The following is a 20419-nucleotide window of genomic DNA, read 5'->3' as shown; positions in this document are numbered from 1 at the left end:
GTTATAAAAGATTATATTTGTAATGATTCATTTCAATGATTAGAATAAACAAATATAAAACATACATTTAAAAGAAACAGATGTCCAAACTGTGGGAAAACTATAATCAGCAAGTCAGGCTAAATGTGATTAAAGTTGAAATGTTAATATATCATTACAAGGGATATATTAGCTTGTCCTATAAAAAAAAAGGAAACATTATTCCTATTTGTCTTTACTGTAAATCTTTCTGTAGAGGTATGTGCAGAAGAGCCCTGGAAGTGGAACATATTGTATTAGTATAGGTAACTGGCACTAACTTTGCAGTGTACAAACTGTCTACATCCTCAGTGCTGCTGTATTCTATTATAAATGTTGGGTATTAACTTATAAAGCCCCGCTCCCTCAAAATAAATAAATAAATAAAAGGTTTTAATCAAGCACAGTGTGGGAGAGTACCACAAAAGGTGGTCGGTTATAATAGGCAAATTTTTCACTTTATGTGTCTTGAAGGTTTGATGCATCTCCCCCTAGATGTTGCTTGTCTGCCATAACAATTGGATGTCAGGGCACAGCGCGCCGTGACCTTAAAGGCCACTGCATTCCTGCCTTTTTACATGAGAAAATCACCAGGAGAGAGAATCTCACCCATGGCCCCTGTAGGAATAGTCATCGATCTAAAGTCTGTGATGGTGAAAGTATTGATAATTATTAATCCGCAAAGTGCATAGCTCCAGGTGTTAAACCCGGAGCTATAGCCGTGCAAGTAAGCCCACCGGTAATTGAATCTGCACCATTCAATAAGAAATATTTATATGAAAGGATACCACAGCATCCAGCACAAAAACTTACCACTCTCCTCAAAGATGAAATCCCGCACATCCTGGTAATGAGACAGATTGCCAAATACTCTGGTTGCCTCCAGAATTCTCTCCATGTTGTTAGACAGCATTAATTTTAATAGCACTAGTAAAATGATAAGACTGTTTTACTGCATGTTACTCTGTTGAAGCAGGATTACTACTAAAACTCCTGCTTCCATAGAAATCAAAATGCTTACAGGGAAACCACAATGTAGATTCAGTGTATTACCTAGGAGTCTTAAGTCATGTAATAAAGTATGACAGCACATTATAAAGGTGAGCACATCAATGAAGAATTTTGGAAGAGCTGTAATCATACTGGTTCCAGACTACTGCTGCGCCAGAGCATCTAACTATAGGAAACATCACATATTCACTCAGTTATACAATAAGTCAGACATGTACACACGCAGACCTCTCCTCTACAATACAGATTACTGATCTTTTAGTTGTGACCACCTTGTGATAGACACAACCTATTGCAGCCAATAGGATGTCCAGACACGTGTTTTAAGAACTATCTGAAAACAAATAAGAGGCACCCTCCCACATGCGGCAGTGTAAGAGCCACGCTCCTTCATGCTGGAGGGGAAGAGGCACACTCCCACATATGCTGCCGTGGAAGAGGCACGCTCCCACATGCCACACGGCAAGGGGCACATTCCCACGTGCTGCCGCAGGGGAAGAGGCACACTTCCACATACCCCCGAGGAGGCGGTACTCTCCCACATGCTGCTGGGGAGGAGGCACGCTCCCCCATGCCGCAGGGGAAGAGGCACTTTACCACATACTGATGTGGAGGAGGCACACTCCCTCATGGCACCAGGGAGGAGGCACGCTCCCACATAATGCCAGGGAGGAGGCATGCTGCCACATTCCACAGGGGAAGAGGCACGCACCCACTGCTACCGGGGAGCAGACATACTCCCACATGATGCCAGGCTGGAGGCATGCTCCCACATGTCGCAGGGGAAGAGGCTTGTTCCCACATGCTGCCGTGGAGGAGGCACACTCCCTCATGCCACCAAGGAGGAGGCACACTCCCTCATGCCACCAAGGAGGAGGCACACTCCCTCATACTGCCGGGCAAGAGGCACACCCCAACATGCCATTGGTCAAGAGGCACGCTCCCAGAAGCCAAAGGAGAAGAGGCCAAATAAAACTAAACTTGTAAAAAAAAATGTAATACTTACATTTAGAAATCTCTAGTCTTCTGTCTGCAATAACAGAGCTGTCACTTTGATAGTAAGATAAATTGCTGATCGTTGCCACAGTACTGATCACCAGTTCTTCACATTTATCAGTCAGCTTGCATTCTAATTGCATAGAAAAATCAAGGACATTTTGTAAATTGTAAGATAATTGCTATATGATGAAGTCAAGGTTAAAAGAGGTCTTTGCTTGATTGTTCACCTCATGTTGCCAGGCTAAATGTAACATGAAACACTGATACAGACTTCATTTCATTTAGTTTACCCTGTAAAAAAACAATCCAAGACCAACTGGGCTTTCACTTGATAATATACTGGAACAAATATGGCAACAACACAAGGTAGTAGCAATAAAGTGACAGGCTGTTAAGATTTTTCAGTGTCCCAAGAAAACACAAATAGCCCTAAAAAATATACTCTTGTTGTAAATACTTTTGTTATAAGGTGTTTATCATTGTCTGCATTTTCCCTGATGTCACATTGTGATGTAGAGGGAAGTATTGCTTTTGAGTGTAGTTAAATGCATGGCTAGATATGGATACTGTTGCCATAATGGTTGGTGAGATACAATGAATAGATATTAAATGACATCTATTCATTGTATCTCACCAACCATTACAAAGTTGCTATGGGATACGACAAACTGAACAAAAAGGTTTAGAACTCAACATCCCGCAGTGGACATAGGGGGTCATTCCGAGTTGTTCGCTCTGTATTTTTTTCTCGCAACGGAGCGATTAGTCGCTAATGCGCATGCGCAATGCCCGCAGTGCGACTGCGCCAAGTAAATTTGCTATGCAGTTAGGTATTTTACTCACGGCATTACGAGATTTTTTCTTCGTTCTGGTGATCGTAATGTGATTGACAGGAAGTGGGTGTTTCTGGGCGGAAACAGGCCGTTTTATGGGTGTGTGCGAAAAAACGCTACCGTTTCTGGGAAAAACGCGGGAGTGGCTGGAGAAACGGAGGAGTGTCTGGGCGAACGCTGGGTGTGTTTGTGACGTCAAACCAGGAACGACAAGCACTGAACTGATCGCAGATGCCGAGTAAGTGTGGAGCTACTCAGAAACTGCTAAGAAGTGTCTATTCGCTATTTTGCTAATCTTTCGTTCGCAATTTTGATAAGCTAAGATTCACTCCCAGTAGGCGGCGGCTTAGCGTGTGCAAAGCTGCTAAAAGCAGCTTGCGAGCGAACAACTCGGAATGACCCCCATAGTTTTATCACCAGCCAATGCAGACTGTCAGTCATTTTTGATGGACTTTTAGATAAACCAATCAGGCACTAAGACAGGGACGAATGAATGAAGATCCCGCCTCTGCACCATGATTCAAAAACCCTCACGCCATGAACATTCTAAATTGCAAACTCCCAGAGGAAGGCCAGACCCGGCTGAAACGCGTTGGAGGACATCAAGGAAAGCAACTACATCAAAGCGGTCAGTGGATGCAAGAGGAACCCCGGAGCACAGACGAGGAGCTTGCAGTAACAGCGCAGCAAGACGGGTAAGTGAGTGCAGGCGGACGGGCTGGGAGGAGTGAGACTGCAGGTGCGGCTCGGCAAGTGGACAGGTGTGCCTTGCTGTGGATTCCCGGCCGGGTTCCACAGCGGCACACCCCCTCCACGGACACAGGATCGGCACGGTGAAAGCAGCAGGCTCACGGTGAATCCGTACAAGGACAAACCGAGCGAGCAAGTGCTGACCGCCGTCAGCTGATCGGTCCAGAGCCCCTTCAGAATCCTGGTGCAGGCCCGCACCCGGACTCCTCACGAACACGGCCGCAACGGTAAGGACTTTAATCCACTAGACCTCAACAGAGACACGGGACGCCGGTCTCTGGTACTCCATTAAGGATCAAGGACTCTTACTTCAATTTGTACTATTACTAGGGAAAGGACGTTTTCCAGTTATTACACTGTGCATCAAAAAGGGCACTTTCAGTATAAGAAAGAGCTTGTTGGACTTTTACTTAAGAGAAGGACGGCATTTGGACTATGCTTGGAACGCATACCCTGTCCCACTAGCAATCAATAAAACACATTTTAGTTATACACTCCTACTCACTGGTATTATTGATCTCAAGTTAAGAAACAGCACAGGTATATCTGACATAAACAGACTAATACATATGAACATCAGGGGTAGAGCGCAGTTAAAGTTCATACATTGTGTTTTCGCATTGTGTACCCTTTCTTTAAGACTGTAAAAATAGGGACTGGACATCCCTTGAACTTGCAGCACACCCCGACCCACTGACACCCAATACCTCAGTGCGCAGATTACCATCATTTTTCTAATTCTGTAGTTTAAATAATGAAATCCTAGGTCTTTTCCCCATCGATATAAACTTAGTAATAGCTCTATTAATAGATGTAATGTCATCAGTGCTTAAAGTGGTCCTAGAGAGGTGGTGGAACTCACCCCCTCCGCACGGCGCCCATGTAATAAAGGTATTGCGTGCTCCGCAAAAGGGGGTGTGGTTTAAAAAGGGGCGTGGTCACACAATAGTAATAATGCCGACAGTAGTAGCACCCCATAATATACATAATGACCACAGCAGTAGCGCCCCTTATACAATGCCCACAGTAGTAGTGCTCCTTATGCAATGTCCACTGTACTGGTGCCCACAGTGGTAGTGCCCCTTATATAGAGCCCATAGTAGTGGTGCCCCTTATGCAATGCCCCAGTAGTAGTGCCCCTTATGTCTCCAGGAGTGATGCCTCTTATGAAGTGCCCCCTTTACAATGACCTCATTAGTAGTGCCCCCATTAGTAATGCCCCTGTGAGTATTGCCCCCAGTAGTAATGTTGCCTGTAGTAATGCCCCCTGTCGTTTAGCCCCAGTAGTTATGCCCCCAGTGGTAATGCCCCCTGCAGTTATGACCCCAGTAGTTTACCCCCCCTTTAGTTTAGCCTCCCAGTGGTAATGCCCCCCGTAGTTTAGCCCCAGTAGTTTGCCCCTTGTAGTTTAGCCACCAGTAGTAATGCCTCCCTCTAGTTTGGTCCTTTGTAGTTTAGCCCCTGTAGTTATGCCCCCAGTAGTTTAGCCCCTGTAGTTAAGCCCCCAGTAGTAATGCCCCCAAGTAGTATTGCCCCTGTAGTTACGGCCCCAGTAGTAACGCCCCTGTAATTATGCCCCCAGTAGTAATGCCCTCCTGTAGTTTGCCCCCTTGTAGCTTGCCCCCAGTAATAATGCCCCCCAGTAGTTTACCCCCAGTAGATGCCTCCAGTAGGTGCCCCTCTGTAGTAATGCCCCCCAGTAGGTGTCCCTCTGTAGTGATGCCCCCCAGTAGGTGCCCCTCTGTAGTAATGCACCCCAGTAGGTGCCCCTCTGTAGTAATGCCCCCCAGTAGGTGCCCCTCTGTAGTAATGCCCCCCAGTAGGTGCCCCTCTGTAGTAATGCCCCCCAGTAGGTGCCCCTCTGTAGTAATGCCCCCAAAGTAGTTTGTCCCAAGTATATGCCGCTATACAACAGAAAAACAAACAAACAAAATACACCATACTCACCAAGCCCCGCTCCGTGTCTGGCCGCTGCAGTCCTCTGGGCGCCCGCTCCTCGGCACTATGGGAGAGACTTCATGACGTCTCTCCCACAGCGCACAGTGACAGCGCCGGAAGCCGGAGCTCAGTACTGAGCTCCTGCCTCCGGCTGCCGCCGGGCTCCCGCTGGTAACGCAATCTCAGCGGGCGCCCGGCATCTCCCTGCAGCGCCGGCCACACATCGGGTTAGGTGAGCCGGAGGAGGCTGAACTGCGTTCAGTCTCCAAGTGGAACTGACGGAACGCAGTTCCGCCCCGTTCCGGCTCACTTTAACCCCTGAATGTCATGGTTAGTCAGAAGATAGGGTAGCATCTGCACTGGGTAGAGAAGACGTGGGAAGGAGACCATTTTAAACAAGTGGCATCTACCAATGTATGACAGCGGTAGATGTTTCCATTTGTCAAAGTCATTTTTCATTTGGCTAATAAAATCAGAAATTTCCCCGGAAATCTCAGTCCTAAATAAATTTAAATAGTCTTGGGCCCAGCGAAAAGGAAATGGTGAGGTCCATCCCAATTTAGCATTCTTTTTTTTCTTTTAACAGACACTCAATCAAGGCCTTCTTTGTTGGCGATAGGTCTTCTCACTTTCCCATAAACCACACATGAACCAGAACACTCGTAGCAAAATAACACAAATTACTCTCCCCCCAACACCCCCTCCCCCCCCCCAACAAACACTTGTCTTTTTTTCTATACACTCTTCTCTTATTGTTTTAGAACTCAAGCCAATAAAAATCATTGTTTAAAAAAAAATACCACTAAAATATGTTACATACAACAAACAGAATACCAGACTTACCCAGAATCTGCATTAAATGTGACACACAATATTGGTTAGCAGCCATAGCTCTTCCAACTGTCGGATGGACGGATAGGTTAGCCAGGAGTCTTACTAATTTAATTAATACGTCTTCCACTTCAGAAGGCATTTTTTGCTCCTTCGTTTCCTCCTTCTCAACAGACTGAGACCTTTGTGCATTTATATCAAGGTCACAGTAAATGCGTAGTAAATGCAGAAGAGTTTTCATGCTTCCTTTCAGGTTATAAAATTGCTCACGTGCTGTATCAGCCTTAGCCATAATATTCCCAAGTGTAAACACTATGCGCACAACAAGGTCCTAAAGAGAAGATGAATACTGTATAAATAAAATATCAGGCTATCGAAATTATTAACATAGCGACTTAACAATACAAATATATATATGGTGGTAACAATAAAATTTAATAGGACTGGCAGTACATGATAAAGCCAGAGGTTCTCTCCTATATTTCAGCTTAAACAGTGTAGAACTGAGACAATGGCAAGCAAGGAAGTGCACTTTTCACGTATGAAGGGTCATGTAATCCACACTAATAAAAAGTTGATGCTGTTCTTTTGGCGTCTGCATTCATATGCACAGATACAGAACACTGCAACTTCCTAACTTGTAAAGCATTTACTAATGGTAGATGAATAATTGGCTTGTGCAGCTATTACTTAAATAACAAATAAATAAATGCCTTTTCTAGTTAGCATTGTCATCAGATGACATCAGGAAGAGTTATTTATCTTTGTTGCATTGGAAAGCAATAAAATAAAATATAAGTTTCTGCAGAAATCATAGCAGATTTGCGCAATATCCCAGGGCAATGAAAACAAATAACTCTGTCCATCTGGTGATATAAAAACAAGCCTAGAAAACACAGAAGGAAGGCAGGCTGAACAAAGTATTTAGTAAAATCAATGCAGAGCACATACAAGCAAAAACATGAACTAAAAATGGACAACATCCCTTCATCACCAGACATAAGAATACAACTATAATGAATAAAAAAAATAAGAATTTACTTACCGATAATTCTATTTCTCATAGTCCGTAGTGGATGCTGGGAACTCCGTAAGGACCATGGGGAATAGCGGCTCCGCAGGAGACTGGGCACAAAAGTAAAGCTTTAGGACTACCTGGTGTGCACTGGCTCCTCCCCCTATGACCCTCCTCCAAGCCTCAGTTAGGATACTGTGCCCGGACGAGCGTACACAATAAGGAAGGATTTATGAATCCCGGGTAAGACTCATACCAGCCACACCAATCACACCGTACAACCTGTGATCTGAACCCAGTTAACAGCATGATAACAGAGGAGCCTCTGGAAAGATGGCTCACAACCACAATAACCCGATTTTTGTAACAATAACTATGTACAAGTATTGCAGACAATCCGCACTTGGGATGGGCGCCCAGCATCCACTACGGACTATGAGAAATAGAATTATCGGTAAGTAAATTCTTATTTTCTCTGACGTCCTAGTGGATGCTGGGAACTCCGTAAGGACCATGGGGATTATACCAAAGCTCCCAAACGGGCGGGAAAGTGCAGATGACTCTGCAGCACCGAATGAGAGACTCCAGGTCCTCCTCAGCCAGGGTATCAAATTTGTAGAATTTTGCAAACGTGTTTGCCCCTGACCAAGTAGCTGCTCGGCAAAGTTGTAAAGCCGAGACCCCTCGGGCAGCCGCCCAAGATGAGCCCACTTTCCGTGTGGAATGGGCTTTTACAGATTTTGGCTGTGGCAGGCCTGCCACAGAATGTGCAAGCTGAATTGTGCTACAAATCCAACGAGCAATAGTCTGCTTAGAAGCAGGAGCACCCAGCTTGTTGGGTGCATACAGGATAAACAGCGAGTCAGATTTTCTGACTCCAGCCGTCCTGGAAACATATACTTTCAGGGCCCTGACTACGTCCAGCAACTTGGAGTCCTCCAAGTCCCTAGTAGCCGCAGGTACCACAATAGGCTGGTTCAAGTGAAACGCTGAAACCACCTTAGGGAGAAATTGAGGATGAGTCCTCAATTCCGCCCTGTCTGAATGGAAGATCAGATAAGGGCCTTTACAGGATAAAGCCCGCCAATTCTGACACGCGCCTGGCCGAGGCCAGGGCCAACAACATGACCACTTTCCATGTGAGATATTTTAACTCCACAGATTCAAGTGGTTCAAACCAATGTGACTTTAGGAACCCCAAAACTACATTGAGATCCCAAGGTGCCACTGGAGGCACAAAAGGAGGCTGTATATGCAGTACCCCTTTTACAAACGTCTTAACTTCAGGAACTGAAGCTGGTTCTTTCTGGAAGAGAATTGACAGGGCCGAAATTTGAACCTTAATGGACCCCAATTTTAGGCACATAGACACTCCTGTTTACAGGAAATGCAGGAATCGACCTAGTTGAAAATTCCTCCATTGGGGCCTTACTGGCCTCACACCCCGCAACATATTTTCGCCAAATGCGGTGATAATGCTTTGCGGTTACATCCTTCCTGGCTTGATCAGTGTAGGGATGACTTCATCCGGAATGCCTTTTTCCTTCAGGATCCGGCGTTCAACCGCCCTGCCGTTAAACGCAGCCGCGGTAAGTCTTGGAATAGACAGGGTCCTTGCTGGAGCAGGTCCCTTCTTAGAGGTAGAGGCCACGGGTCCTCCGTGAGCATCTCTTGAAGTTCCGGGTACCAAGTCTTTCTTGGCCAATCTGGAGCCACGAGTATAGTTCTTACTCCCCTCCGTCTTATAATTCTCAGTACTTTTGGTATGAGAGGAAGAGGAGGGAACACATACACTGACTGGTACACCCACGGTGTTACCAGAGCGTCCACAGCCATTGCCTGAGGGTCCCTTGACCTGGCGCAATACCTGTCCAATTTTTTTGTTTAGGCGGGACGCCAACATGTCCACCTTTGGTTTTTCCCAATGGTTTACAAGCATGTGGAAGACTTCTGGGTGAAGTCCCCACTCTCCCGGGTGGAGGCCGTGCCTGCTGAGGAAGTCTGCTTCCCAGTTGTCCACTCCCGGAATGAATACTGCTGACAGTGCTATCACATGATTTTCCGCCCAGCGAAGAATCCTTGCAGCTTCTGCCATTGACTGCTTCTTGTGCCACCCTGTCTGTTTACGTGGGTGACTGCCGTGATGTTGTCCGACTGGATCAACACCGGCTGACCTTGAAGCAGAGGTCTTGCTAAGCTGAGAGCATTGTAAATGGCCCTTAGCTCCAGGATATTTATGTGAAATGATGTCTCCAGGCTTGACCATAAGCCCTGGAAATTTCTTCCCTGTGTGACTGCTCCCCAGCCTCGCAGGCTGGCATCCGTGGTCACCAGGACCCAGTCCTGAATGCCGAATCTGCGGTCCTCTAGAAGATGAGCACTCTGCAACCACCACAGGAGGGACACCCTTGTCCTTGGTGACCGGGTTATCCGCTGATGCATCTTAAGATGCGACCCGGACCATTTGTCCAGCAGGTCCCACTGGAAAGTTCTTGCGTGGAATCTGCCGAATGGCTTTGCTTCGTAGGAAGCTACCATTTTTCCCAGAACCCTTGTGCATTGATGCACTGAGACTTGGCTCGGTTTTAGGAGGTTCCTGACTAGCTCGGATAACTCCCTGGCTCTCTCCTCCGGGAGAAACACCTTTTTCTGAACTGTGTCCAGAATCATCCCTAGGAACAGAAGACGAGTCGTCGGAACCAGCTGCGATTTTGGAATATTGAGAATCCAACCGTGCTGTCGCAACACTACCTGAGATAGTGCTACACCGACCTCCAACTGTTCCCAGGATCTTACCCTTATCAGGAGATCGTCCAAGTAAGGGATAACCAAAACTCCCTTCCTTCGAAGGAGTATCATCATTTCGGCCATTACCTTGGTAAAGACCCGGGGTGCCGTGGACCATCCAAACGGCAGCGTCTGAAACTGATAGTGACAGTTCTGTACCACAAACCTGAGGTACCCTTGGTGAGAAGGGTAAATTTGGACATGAAGGTAAGCATCCTTGATGTCCAGAGACACCATGTAGTCCCCTTCTCTTGAATTTGAACCTCTGTATGTAAGCGTTCAAAGATTTTAGATTTAAAATCGGTCTCACCGAGCCGTCCGGCTTCGGTACCACAACAGTGTGGAGTAATACCCCTTTCCCTGTTGCAGGAGGGGTACCTTGATTATCACCTGCTGGGAATACAGCTTGTGAATGGCTTCCAAAACTGCCTCCCTGTCTGCTTGTAAAGCCCCAGCGTCATGCTGAGGGCTTGGCAGAGGCGGGAGAGGGCTTCTGTTCCTGGGAACTGGCTGATTTCTGCAGCCGTTTCCCTCTCCCTCTGTCACGGGGCAGAAATGAGGAACCTTTTGCCCACGTGCCCTTATGGGAATGAAAGGACTGCGCCTGATAATACGGCGTCTTCTTATGTTGAGAGGCGACCTGGGGTAAAAACGTGGATTTCCCAGCTGTTGCCGTGGCCACCAGGTCTGAAAGACCGACCCCAAATAACTCCTCCCCTTTATAAGGCAATACTTCCATATGCCATTTGGAATCCGCATCACCTGACCACTGTCGTGTCCATAACCCTCTTCTGGCAGAAATGGACAGCGCACTTACTCTTGATGCCAGTCGACAAATATCCCGCTGTGCATCACACATATATAGAAATGCATCTTTTAAATGCTCTACAGGCAATAATATACTGTCCCTATCTAGGGTATCAATATTTTCAGTCAGGGAATCCGACCACGCCAACCCAGCACTGCACATCCAGGCTGAGGCGATTGCTGGTCGCAGTATAACACCAGTATGTGTGTAAATACATTTTAGGATACCCTCCTGCTTTCTATCAGCAGGATCCTTAAGGGCGGCCATCTCAGGAGAGGGTAGAGCCCTTGTTTTGACAAGCGTGTGAGCGCTTTATCCACCCTAGGGGGTGTTTCCCAACGCACCCTAACCTCTGGCGGGAAAGGATATAATGCCAATAACTTTTTAGAAATTATCAGTTTTTTATCGGGGGAAACCCACGCTTCATCACACACCTCATTTAATTTCTCAGATTCAGGAAAACTACAGGTAGTTTTTCCTCACCGAACATAATACCCCTATTGGTGGTACTCGTATTATCAGAAATGTGTAAAACATTTTTCATTGCCTCAATCATGTAACGTGTGGCCCTACTGGAAGTCATATTTGTCTCTTCACCGTCGACACTGGAGTCAGTATCCGTGTCGGCGTCTGTATTTGCCATCTGAGGTAACGGGCGCTTTAGAGCCCCTGACGGCCTATGAGACGTCTGGACAGGCACAAGCTGAGTAGCCGGCTGTCTCATGTCAATCACTGTCTTTTGTAAAGAGCTGACACTGTCATGTAATTCCTTCCAGCAGTTCATCCACTCAGGTGTCGACCCCCTAGGGGGTGACATCCCTATTACAGGCAATTTGCTCCGCCTCCACATCATTTTCCTCCTCATACATGTCGACACAAACGTACCGACACACAGCACACACACAGGGAATGCTCTGATAGAGGACAGGACCCCACTAGCCCTTTGGGGAGACAGAGGGAGAGTTTGCCAGCACACACCAGAGCGCTATATATATACAGGGATAACCTTATATAAGTGTTTTTCCCCTTATAGCTGCTGTATTGTTTATACTGCGCCTAATTAGTGCCCCCCTCTCTTTTTTAACCCTTTCTGTAGTGTAGTGACTGCAGGGGAGAGCCAGGGAGCTTCCCTCCAACGGAGCTGTGAGGGAAAATGGCGCCAGTGTGCTGAGGAGATAGGCTCCGCCCCTTTCTCAGCGGCCTTTTCTCCCGTTTTTCAGTGTAATCTGGCAGGGGTTAAAATTCATCCATATAGCCCTGGGGGCTATATGTGATGTATTTTCGCCAGCCAAGGTGTTTTTATTGCTGCTCAGGGCGCCCCCCCTAGCGCCCTGCACCCTCAGTGACCGAAGTGTGAAGTGTGCTGAGGAGCAATGGTGCACAGCTGCAGTGCTGTGCGCTACCTTGGTGAAGACAGGATGTCTTCTGCCGCCGATTTTCCGGACCTCTTCTTGCTTCTGGCTCTGTAAGGGGGCCGGCGGCGCGGCTCTGGGACCGGACTCCATGGCTGGGCCTGTGTTCGATCCCTCTGGAGCTAATGGTGTCCAGTAGCCTAAGAAGCCCAATCCACTCTGCACGCAGGTGAGTTCGCTTCTTCTCCCCTTAGTCCCTCGATGCAGTGAGCCTGTTGCCAGCAGGTCTCACTGAAAATAAAAAACCTAAAACTAAACTTTTCACTAAGCAGCTCAGGAGAGCCCCTAGTGTGCACCCTTCTCGTTCGGGCACAAAAATCTAACTGAGGCTTGGAGGAGGGTCATAGGGGGAGGAGCCAGTGCACACCAGGTAGTCCTAAAGCTTTACTTTTGTGCCCAGTCTCCTGCGGAGCCGCTCTTCCCCATGGTCCAATAGGATTTTGGCACTTACCGTTAAATCCATTTCTCCGATTCCACAGGGGACACCGGAGGCTTAGGATAGTTGGGTATGTGGAGGCGGCACTTTAAATTTAGAAGTGTGACTGCCTCCTTCCCTTCTATGCTTCCCCCTTCCAGACCAGTTAGAGAAACTGAGCCTGAGGAGAGACGGAGAGAACAAACTACAGAGGAGGAGGTGAAAATAACAGAGACAAATAGTAACACATAACATGTAGAAGTAATCTGCAAGAACATATGCAGTCACAACAGAAAACCTTACACACAATGGCAGGACAAGAGCAGCACAGGGTTGGGAGTCCAGTGTCCCCTATGGAATCGGAGAAATGGATTTAACGGTAAGTACCAAAATCCTGTTTACTCTTTCATCCACTAGGAGACACTGGAGGCTTATGACAGTGGGGATGTCCCAAAGCTTCCCTCACGGACGGGAGAGCGCTGACACCCCTGCAACACCGATCGGACAAACTGAAATTCTGAGGCCACAAAGGTATCCAACTTGTAGAACCTGATGAAGGTATGCTGACCTGACAAAGTAGCCGCAGGTCATAATTGCACTACAGAAAGCCCGCGGGCAGCTGCCCACGAGGGCCCCAATGAACGGGTGGAGTGTGCAGAAATAGAAGCTGGCGGAGGCAGTGAAGAGGCTACATAGGCCTATCGAACAGCCAGGCGAATGCAACGTGCCAGTGGTTGCTTGAAGGCAGGCCAACCTGGCCGTACCACATCATAGAAGATGAATAGAGCGTCCGATTTCCTCATAGATTCGAGGATCACGTACCACGTCCAGGGATCTAGAAGACGTTGAATCCCCTGAGAGAACTGCACAACAATGGGGTTGGCGGATATGGAATGCAGAGACCACTTCTGGGAGAAAAGACCCCTGAGTGCATGAAATATTAGAGATGTTTGGCGACAGGACAGGGCCCCCAGTTCGGAGACTCTCCTAGCAAAGGCAAGAAGCAAATAGTCTTCCAGGATAGGAATTTTAAATCAGCTGACTCCAGAGGTTCAAAAAGAGAGGACTGTAAAAAAATGGGAGAACCAAGTCCAAATCCTGCAGTACCATGGGAGGGACAAAGGGAGCTTGTATTGTTATGACTCCCTGCAAAAAGGTTTGGACATCTGGAAGTAAGGCTAGGCATCTCTGAAAGAATATGGAGAGAGCGGAAACTTAGACCTTCAGGGAACAGAAGTGCATTCCATGTTCTGCAAAGCCAATCCGGTGCCACCAATATGATTGTGACATCTTCGCATTTTATGCGTTTGAGGAGACACAGCAGTAGCGGAAACGGTGGGAATGCAAAACCCAGCTGGAACTGCCAGGGAGTTGTCAGAGTGTTTATTGCTTCTTGATCCCTCGTACTGGAGCAGTAACGAGGAAGTTTATAATTGCGTCTGGATGCCATTAGGTCCATCTGAGGAAGTCCCCATCGAAGAACTTGAACACCTAGGGGTGGAGTGCCAGGGCATTCTTTTCAGCCCACAGAATTCCCGTATGCTGGGAGATCGTGACAGACACGTTTCTCAGCCTTCTCAGCCTTCTCCTTAATTCAGCGGCTTCCTCAGTGTCAACACTGAGGAAGCCGCTGAATTAAGGAGAAGGCGGAGAAACGCGACTGTCACAATCTCCCTGCATACGAGATACAGCTACAGACTATCCACCAGCTGATCTGTCATGTTCTCCGTGCATACGGGATACAGTTACAGACTATCCACCAGCTGATCTGTCATGTTCTCCATGCATACGGGATACAGCTACAGACTATCCACCAGCTGATCTGTCATGTTCTCCATGGATACGGGATACAGTAACAGACTATCCACCAGCTGGTCGGCATATCACATACCCCATTGCCAAAAGGGGAAATTTGCTGCCAAGTGACTGCCCATGGACTTCGGATAAGGCTGACGGTGAGAGTACCAGCAGGGAGGGACAATACCAATTCCGTGGTTATAACAGAGGCATATTAACATAGTGCTAATCAATTTATGTATGAGAGGCATGGACGGTTCACATTAATGCTGCATAACACTAATCAAAAGCTGAGAGAGAGGCTACTAAGCACATTGCAAAATAACTTTACACTGTGCTATTGCTACTAACCGGATGATTAGTTATATGGATACAAGTTTCTAATGCATGATTCGCTTGATACTAATATGCATGCAAAAATACCAGTGAGCACTTAAATGATTAATGTGGAACATAGTGTCACTGAGGATTATATGAAGGAGACTTTGATATATTCTTGTGTTGCTTCTTTATTTCTAAAATTACATGCATGAAGTGCGTTATAAAATCTTAATACTAATCCATGCTATAATATACAATAAGAGCATAGTGTTATTGCTTTTTTAGAAAGATGGAGGAATATTAAGTATTACTGTTTTTATGTGATGCTGATCGGTATCAATTATATTTGTATATGTTAAATTTTATGAAACAGAATCTACAACAGATTTAATAGCGCTTTCCCATTGTTTCTTTTGTGTTTGAGTATGAGGGGTTAAAAACCAATTACCCCTGGGAAAGCAGCATTCAGGTCTGTTCAATTACGGTGCCAGGAGATTTTGGTTGTGCTGTAGAAAATAAACTATAGTTTTCTTAATGTTGTCAAATCTGATTGCCAACAATTTTACAATTTTAGCTTTTTCTATTAACTATTAACAGTAGTGTCTCTCAGAGATTAAGGGGGACTGCAGCGGGAGATGAAGAAGCAGAGTGATCTGTGACACCCAGCCTCAATCAATCTCTCTCTCTGTCTAAGTGAAGATACTTGGGGGTAAATTTACTAAGCAGTGATAAGAGCGGAGAAGTGAGCCAATGGAGAAGTTGTCCATGGCAACCAATCAGCACTGAAGTAACATCTATAATTTGCATACTATAAAATGATACAGAGCTGCTTATTGGTTGATGGGGCAACTTCTCCACTGGCTCACTGCTCCGCTCTTATCACTACTTAGTAACTGTTCCCCATGGTCACCAAATAGGGCAGCATAATGCATTCTGTATGTACTATTTGCTTCTTAGTAGTCTACACTTAATGTAACCTTGATTACACTAAGCAAGAATATTACAAATGCGACAAAAAAACATGCAAGGTTCTAGCTATCACGTCCGACTTTGTTAAAAAGGCTCTACATCACAGCAATTAAAACCTCTCTACACACTTTTCCATATCAAAACTCCTGACATTCAGGCTCAGTTCCAGGGCTATTTTTGCTGACTAGGTCATATATTACATTTCTAGGTCAAGACTCCAGGTATTATTAGTGCCTATTGCTGTTTGCAACTGTGCCACTAAGCTGTCTCCTGGTATTCTGTTACAGCTCTAATATAGGTATCTTCTGACATCCCGTGCCACTACAACAGTGCTACAATTGCACTATAGCTGCCATTTGTTGCCTCGTGTTTCAGTACTATAGTTGCCTCTTGGTTCCTTGTGTCTCAGTATTACAGGTTGCAGCCAAATAAGACAAGGTGAACATAGAGATGGGAACTAGACGGTTACCTCTTATCCCTCCAGACATTTAATTTATTACTAGAACCCTTACTTCATACTTTTCAATTATTATTTTCTTTTAAAGGAATACAAATAGGTGACAAGAAGACAGAGATCTTGGCATTTAATAATGATGTTGTTCTGTACAGTACATGGATAATCTAAGAGATTCCATTGCGCTCCTTTTTAAAAAAAAATAAAGTTAATTGAATTCCACAATAATAAACAGATTACAGTGTTATTATTTCACAGTAATCAAAGAGACACTAATAGTATCACAAAAAATCAAACAGTAATATAAGAATAAACAAAAAGATAATCTCAAATGTAGAAATTGGGGAGGGTGGGACCACAAATGGAAGAAAAGGATTAGAAAAAGGGTAGGAGCACAATATAAGTGTGTATGAACAAAAAGGAAATATCACCTCTACAGTGGCTGTAAATTAGTCGCAGTCTCAGTGTATTCATGTTGAAATAGGGGACAAGAATGGAAGATGTCAGAAGCGTATCAAAGCCAGAAGGCTTATTATTCTTTAGCTAAGCATATAAGTAAATTGCAATTAGTATCTTCTGATAATTTCGGAATATGAGTGTCACGATCCGGGTATCTGGACGCCATTTCTTACCCATCAGATGCCTCCTAAGGCTGACTCAGCGCTCCAGGACCGGATCCCATCTGTTATCCTGATGTGTACATTCCTGTATCCTCTCCTGTCACTCTGGGACGCTGTCACAGTAAACGCCATATTACACCTGGCATGGCGTCTCCCGCGGCCTCCGCCGCCGTCCCTGAACTTCTGCATGCAGAGTGTCTGAGTGGCGATTACGTCAGCCGCGGCCTCCGCTGTGTCCGCGTGGTTGGATGTGCATCTGTCAGCCTGGCGCCTCCTGTCTCCGGTGGCCGGCGCCGCCATTACTGTTTTCATTACCACATGGATTACAAACCAAACTTCCCTCCAAGTGTCTGCATGGGCGCAGCCATCTTGGATTCTGTCAGCTGATCATTTCCACCAATCTGTTCTCAGTATTGATAATCTGCATAATTGCCTAGCCAATCCCTTCCTTGCTGCAGGTATAAATACACTGTGCCTGAGCAAGGAAGGCGTCAGTGCTTTGGTTGTCAAACCTAGTTCCTGTTTGTCTCTCTCCTGTGATTGTCTTCCAGGTTCCAGCTCCTGTCTCAAGACTTCCACCATAGAGACCCGCACCAGCATTCCACCTGCGGTGTAGCCTGACTCTCCAATCCATTGTGGATTCATCTGTTTCCAGCTACAACATTACCTGCTTCCAGCAGAGTACAGCTTCCCTTAAAGGGCCGGTGTCCTTTCTACACTTTACCACTCTCCACCGGTATTATTATTTCTCCGCTCTCAAGTTCTACATTTCAGTTCATATTTCATCGCTCCCAAGTTCATTTATTATTTAACTGGTTCCAGCCAGTATCCACTCCGTGCTAACAACAGTCTGGTTCCAGCCAGTATCCACAGCAGCTGTTTTATCTTCAGCAACCCAGCTTTTCCTGGAACACCAGCTGGCACAATCCTGGGTTATCTCCATTGCTACAGTCGGGCCTGGTAAGGACTTTCCATCTAGAAGATCATAAGAACTATCTCACACTACCAGTGCCCTGTGGCTCCTGCCATCCTGTAGTACCCAGGAACTGTATTTATTCTTTGCTGACTTTTACGTTTTCTTTTACTGCTGCTGTGTTGCGGAGTTGTCATAATAAACATCATTGACTTTTATCCAAGTTGTCGTGGTCACGCCTTCGGGCAGTTATTATTCATGTTACTTACATGTCCAGGGGTCTGATACAACCTCCCAGGTTCCGGTACATCTCAGCCCCTACAACTGAGGCTGCCTCCCGTCAGCTCAGGCCCTCAGTTGTAACAGTGAGCTTGAGTTGAGTCATCTAAGATTTTAATAAAGAGTTCCCATTTCTGGTAAAAATGTTCTACTCCGTTCTCAATCTCAGACATAGTTGAACGCTTATCAAAATACAAAAGTTGTAACAATTTTTAAGTTCAGTCAGAGAGGGGGCGGATTTTTTAGTCCAGTGTGTAAGAATTAATTTTTAAAAAACAGTAATGATAACCGTGAGGAGGCACAAACGAAAGTTTTTCTCTGGGCCCAGATTCCATTTACTAAAGTTAGCAAAAATACATGCTAAAGGTTCAGGAATAAGGGGGGTAATTCCAAGTGATCGCAGCAGGAAATTTTTTAGCAGTTGGGCAAAACCATGTGCACTGCAGGGGGGGGGGGGGGGCAGATATAACATTTGCAGAGAGAGTTAGATTTGGTGGATTATTTTGTTTCTGTGCAGGGTAAATACTGGCTGCTTTATTTTTACACTGCAATTTAGATTGCAGACTGAAATCACCACACCCAAATCTATCTCTCTCTGCACGTTATATCTGCCTCCCCTGCAGTGCACACGGTTTTGCCCAACTGCTAAAAAATTTCCTGCTGCGATCAACTTGGAATTACCCCCCTTAATGTGTGGAGAACAGAACATTGACGAGGTGAACCACTTTGTGCCAGAATTGCCTAATTTTCCCACAGTCCCATATACATTTGTAAAATGTAGCGTGAATTATTTTACATTTCAGGCAATTACCGATTTCTATAAAGGTCATGTGCATTCGCTGTGCTGGAGAGATATAGGCTCGATTAACCGTTCGTATGTGAAGCTCTTGTAGATATGAGGACTGCAAGTATTTAAGAGTTAGATTCATAATATGAAAGAATATCCGGCAACAACTGTAAAGTGGGAATATCAGTGGTCCACTTCGACAATGTAGAACGCCATGCAGTATGATGGGACAAAGATGTTAAGTGTGGGTATAACATACATAGTTTGGATGGGACAGTCGGGATTAATCGGAGCAAAGAGCACAGTATCAATTGAGTCTCGTTATTTTCCGTAACCTTAGGTAGAGACTGTATATAGTGCCTGACCTGTAAATACATGAAAAATTCTGACTAGGTAGTTGATAATTAGTTTGTAGATCAGCAAAAGAAAGAATTTGACACCCTGGGTCAACAATTTTAGTTAGAGGATAAGCCTTTATCCTTGCACAGTATATAGTTGCTGTTAGATAAGGATGGGGGAAAGATGGATTTCCCCATATGGAGATATATGGGGGGTATAAGTGCGTAGATTGAAATTTTCGATTAATAGCAACCCAGGCCTTATACGTGTCAGCAACTAAGGGGTTAGTCATACGTGTGTGGAATGTCCTTTGTTTTAGAATGCAACAAAGCACTGGGGGAAAAGGGAGCCAATATTGCTGCATTCAGAGAATAATCAGTGTAGGAGTTTGATTCCAGCAGCCAGTCACTAACGTAACAAAAAGAGATAGCCTGAGCGTACAAGAGAAGATCTGGTAGGCCTAAACCACCTTTTTTACGAGGAGCTTTCATCTTATTGAAAGATATTGTTGGTCTTTTACCTTGCCATAAGAAACGTGATAAACAAGAGTTTAAGTGTTTAACATCTGTCATTTTAATGCTTAATAACAACATTTGCATAATATAATTTTTTGGGGGGAAATAGGACACTTTTGATAACTGCAAGTCCACCTAATAAAGAGAAAGGTAAGGATTTCCAAATATCCAGGGAATAAGCACGACATTTCTGCCGTGATATTAACTTCCAAATATTTGATGGCGTGGAGTGAGACCATTGCTCTCTTTTAAAATAAAATAAATACGTATAATAAAGTTCTGGGATACACTGTTAATATGGTAAAATCCCCGGCTCTGTATCTTGAAGCAAAAAAGTAAAAATCAAATTGGAATAGTGACATACCATTGCAATAAGTATAGGAGACTACAACATATCTTCTGGAAATGTGTTTCAGAATAATATTACATCAACATCACCAGAGTTATTACTGACATCTTGGCTCAGCTGTGTCGAAGTCAAAAATATTACATAGAGAGAACATACAGACTCCACACATTATGAGTCGCTAAGCTTGCAAATACGCGCAGCGAGCACAGAAATATATGGTAACATACGCATTTACACAGACATGCCACAAAGATATATT

At 45.4% G+C, this 20419-nt stretch overlaps 1 protein-coding gene across 5 annotated transcripts in view; it reads right to left on the bottom strand.

The window, feature by feature from the left end:
* Nucleotides 1-20419, bottom strand: part of ARMC2 (armadillo repeat containing 2) — a 502181-nt gene that overhangs the window by 16861 nt on the left and 464901 nt on the right. For all 5 annotated transcript variants that reach the window (XM_063917083.1, XM_063917082.1, XM_063917081.1 and 2 more), the window contains 3 exons: nucleotides 6393-6711; nucleotides 2036-2158; nucleotides 832-945 (listed from right to left, as the gene is read on the bottom strand). In XM_063917083.1, coding sequence (XP_063773153.1) covers nucleotides 832-945; nucleotides 2036-2158; nucleotides 6393-6711 — 556 coding nt within the window. The remainder of the gene's footprint in view (nucleotides 1-831; nucleotides 946-2035; nucleotides 2159-6392; nucleotides 6712-20419) is intronic.

Source organism: Pseudophryne corroboree, chromosome 4 (genome assembly GCF_028390025.1).
Source record: "Pseudophryne corroboree isolate aPseCor3 chromosome 4, aPseCor3.hap2, whole genome shotgun sequence".
NCBI classification, from domain to species: domain Eukaryota; kingdom Metazoa; phylum Chordata; class Amphibia; order Anura; family Myobatrachidae; genus Pseudophryne; species Pseudophryne corroboree.
Note: the sequence above shows the minus strand (reverse complement) of the source record. Positions and strands in the feature narration are given on the sequence as shown.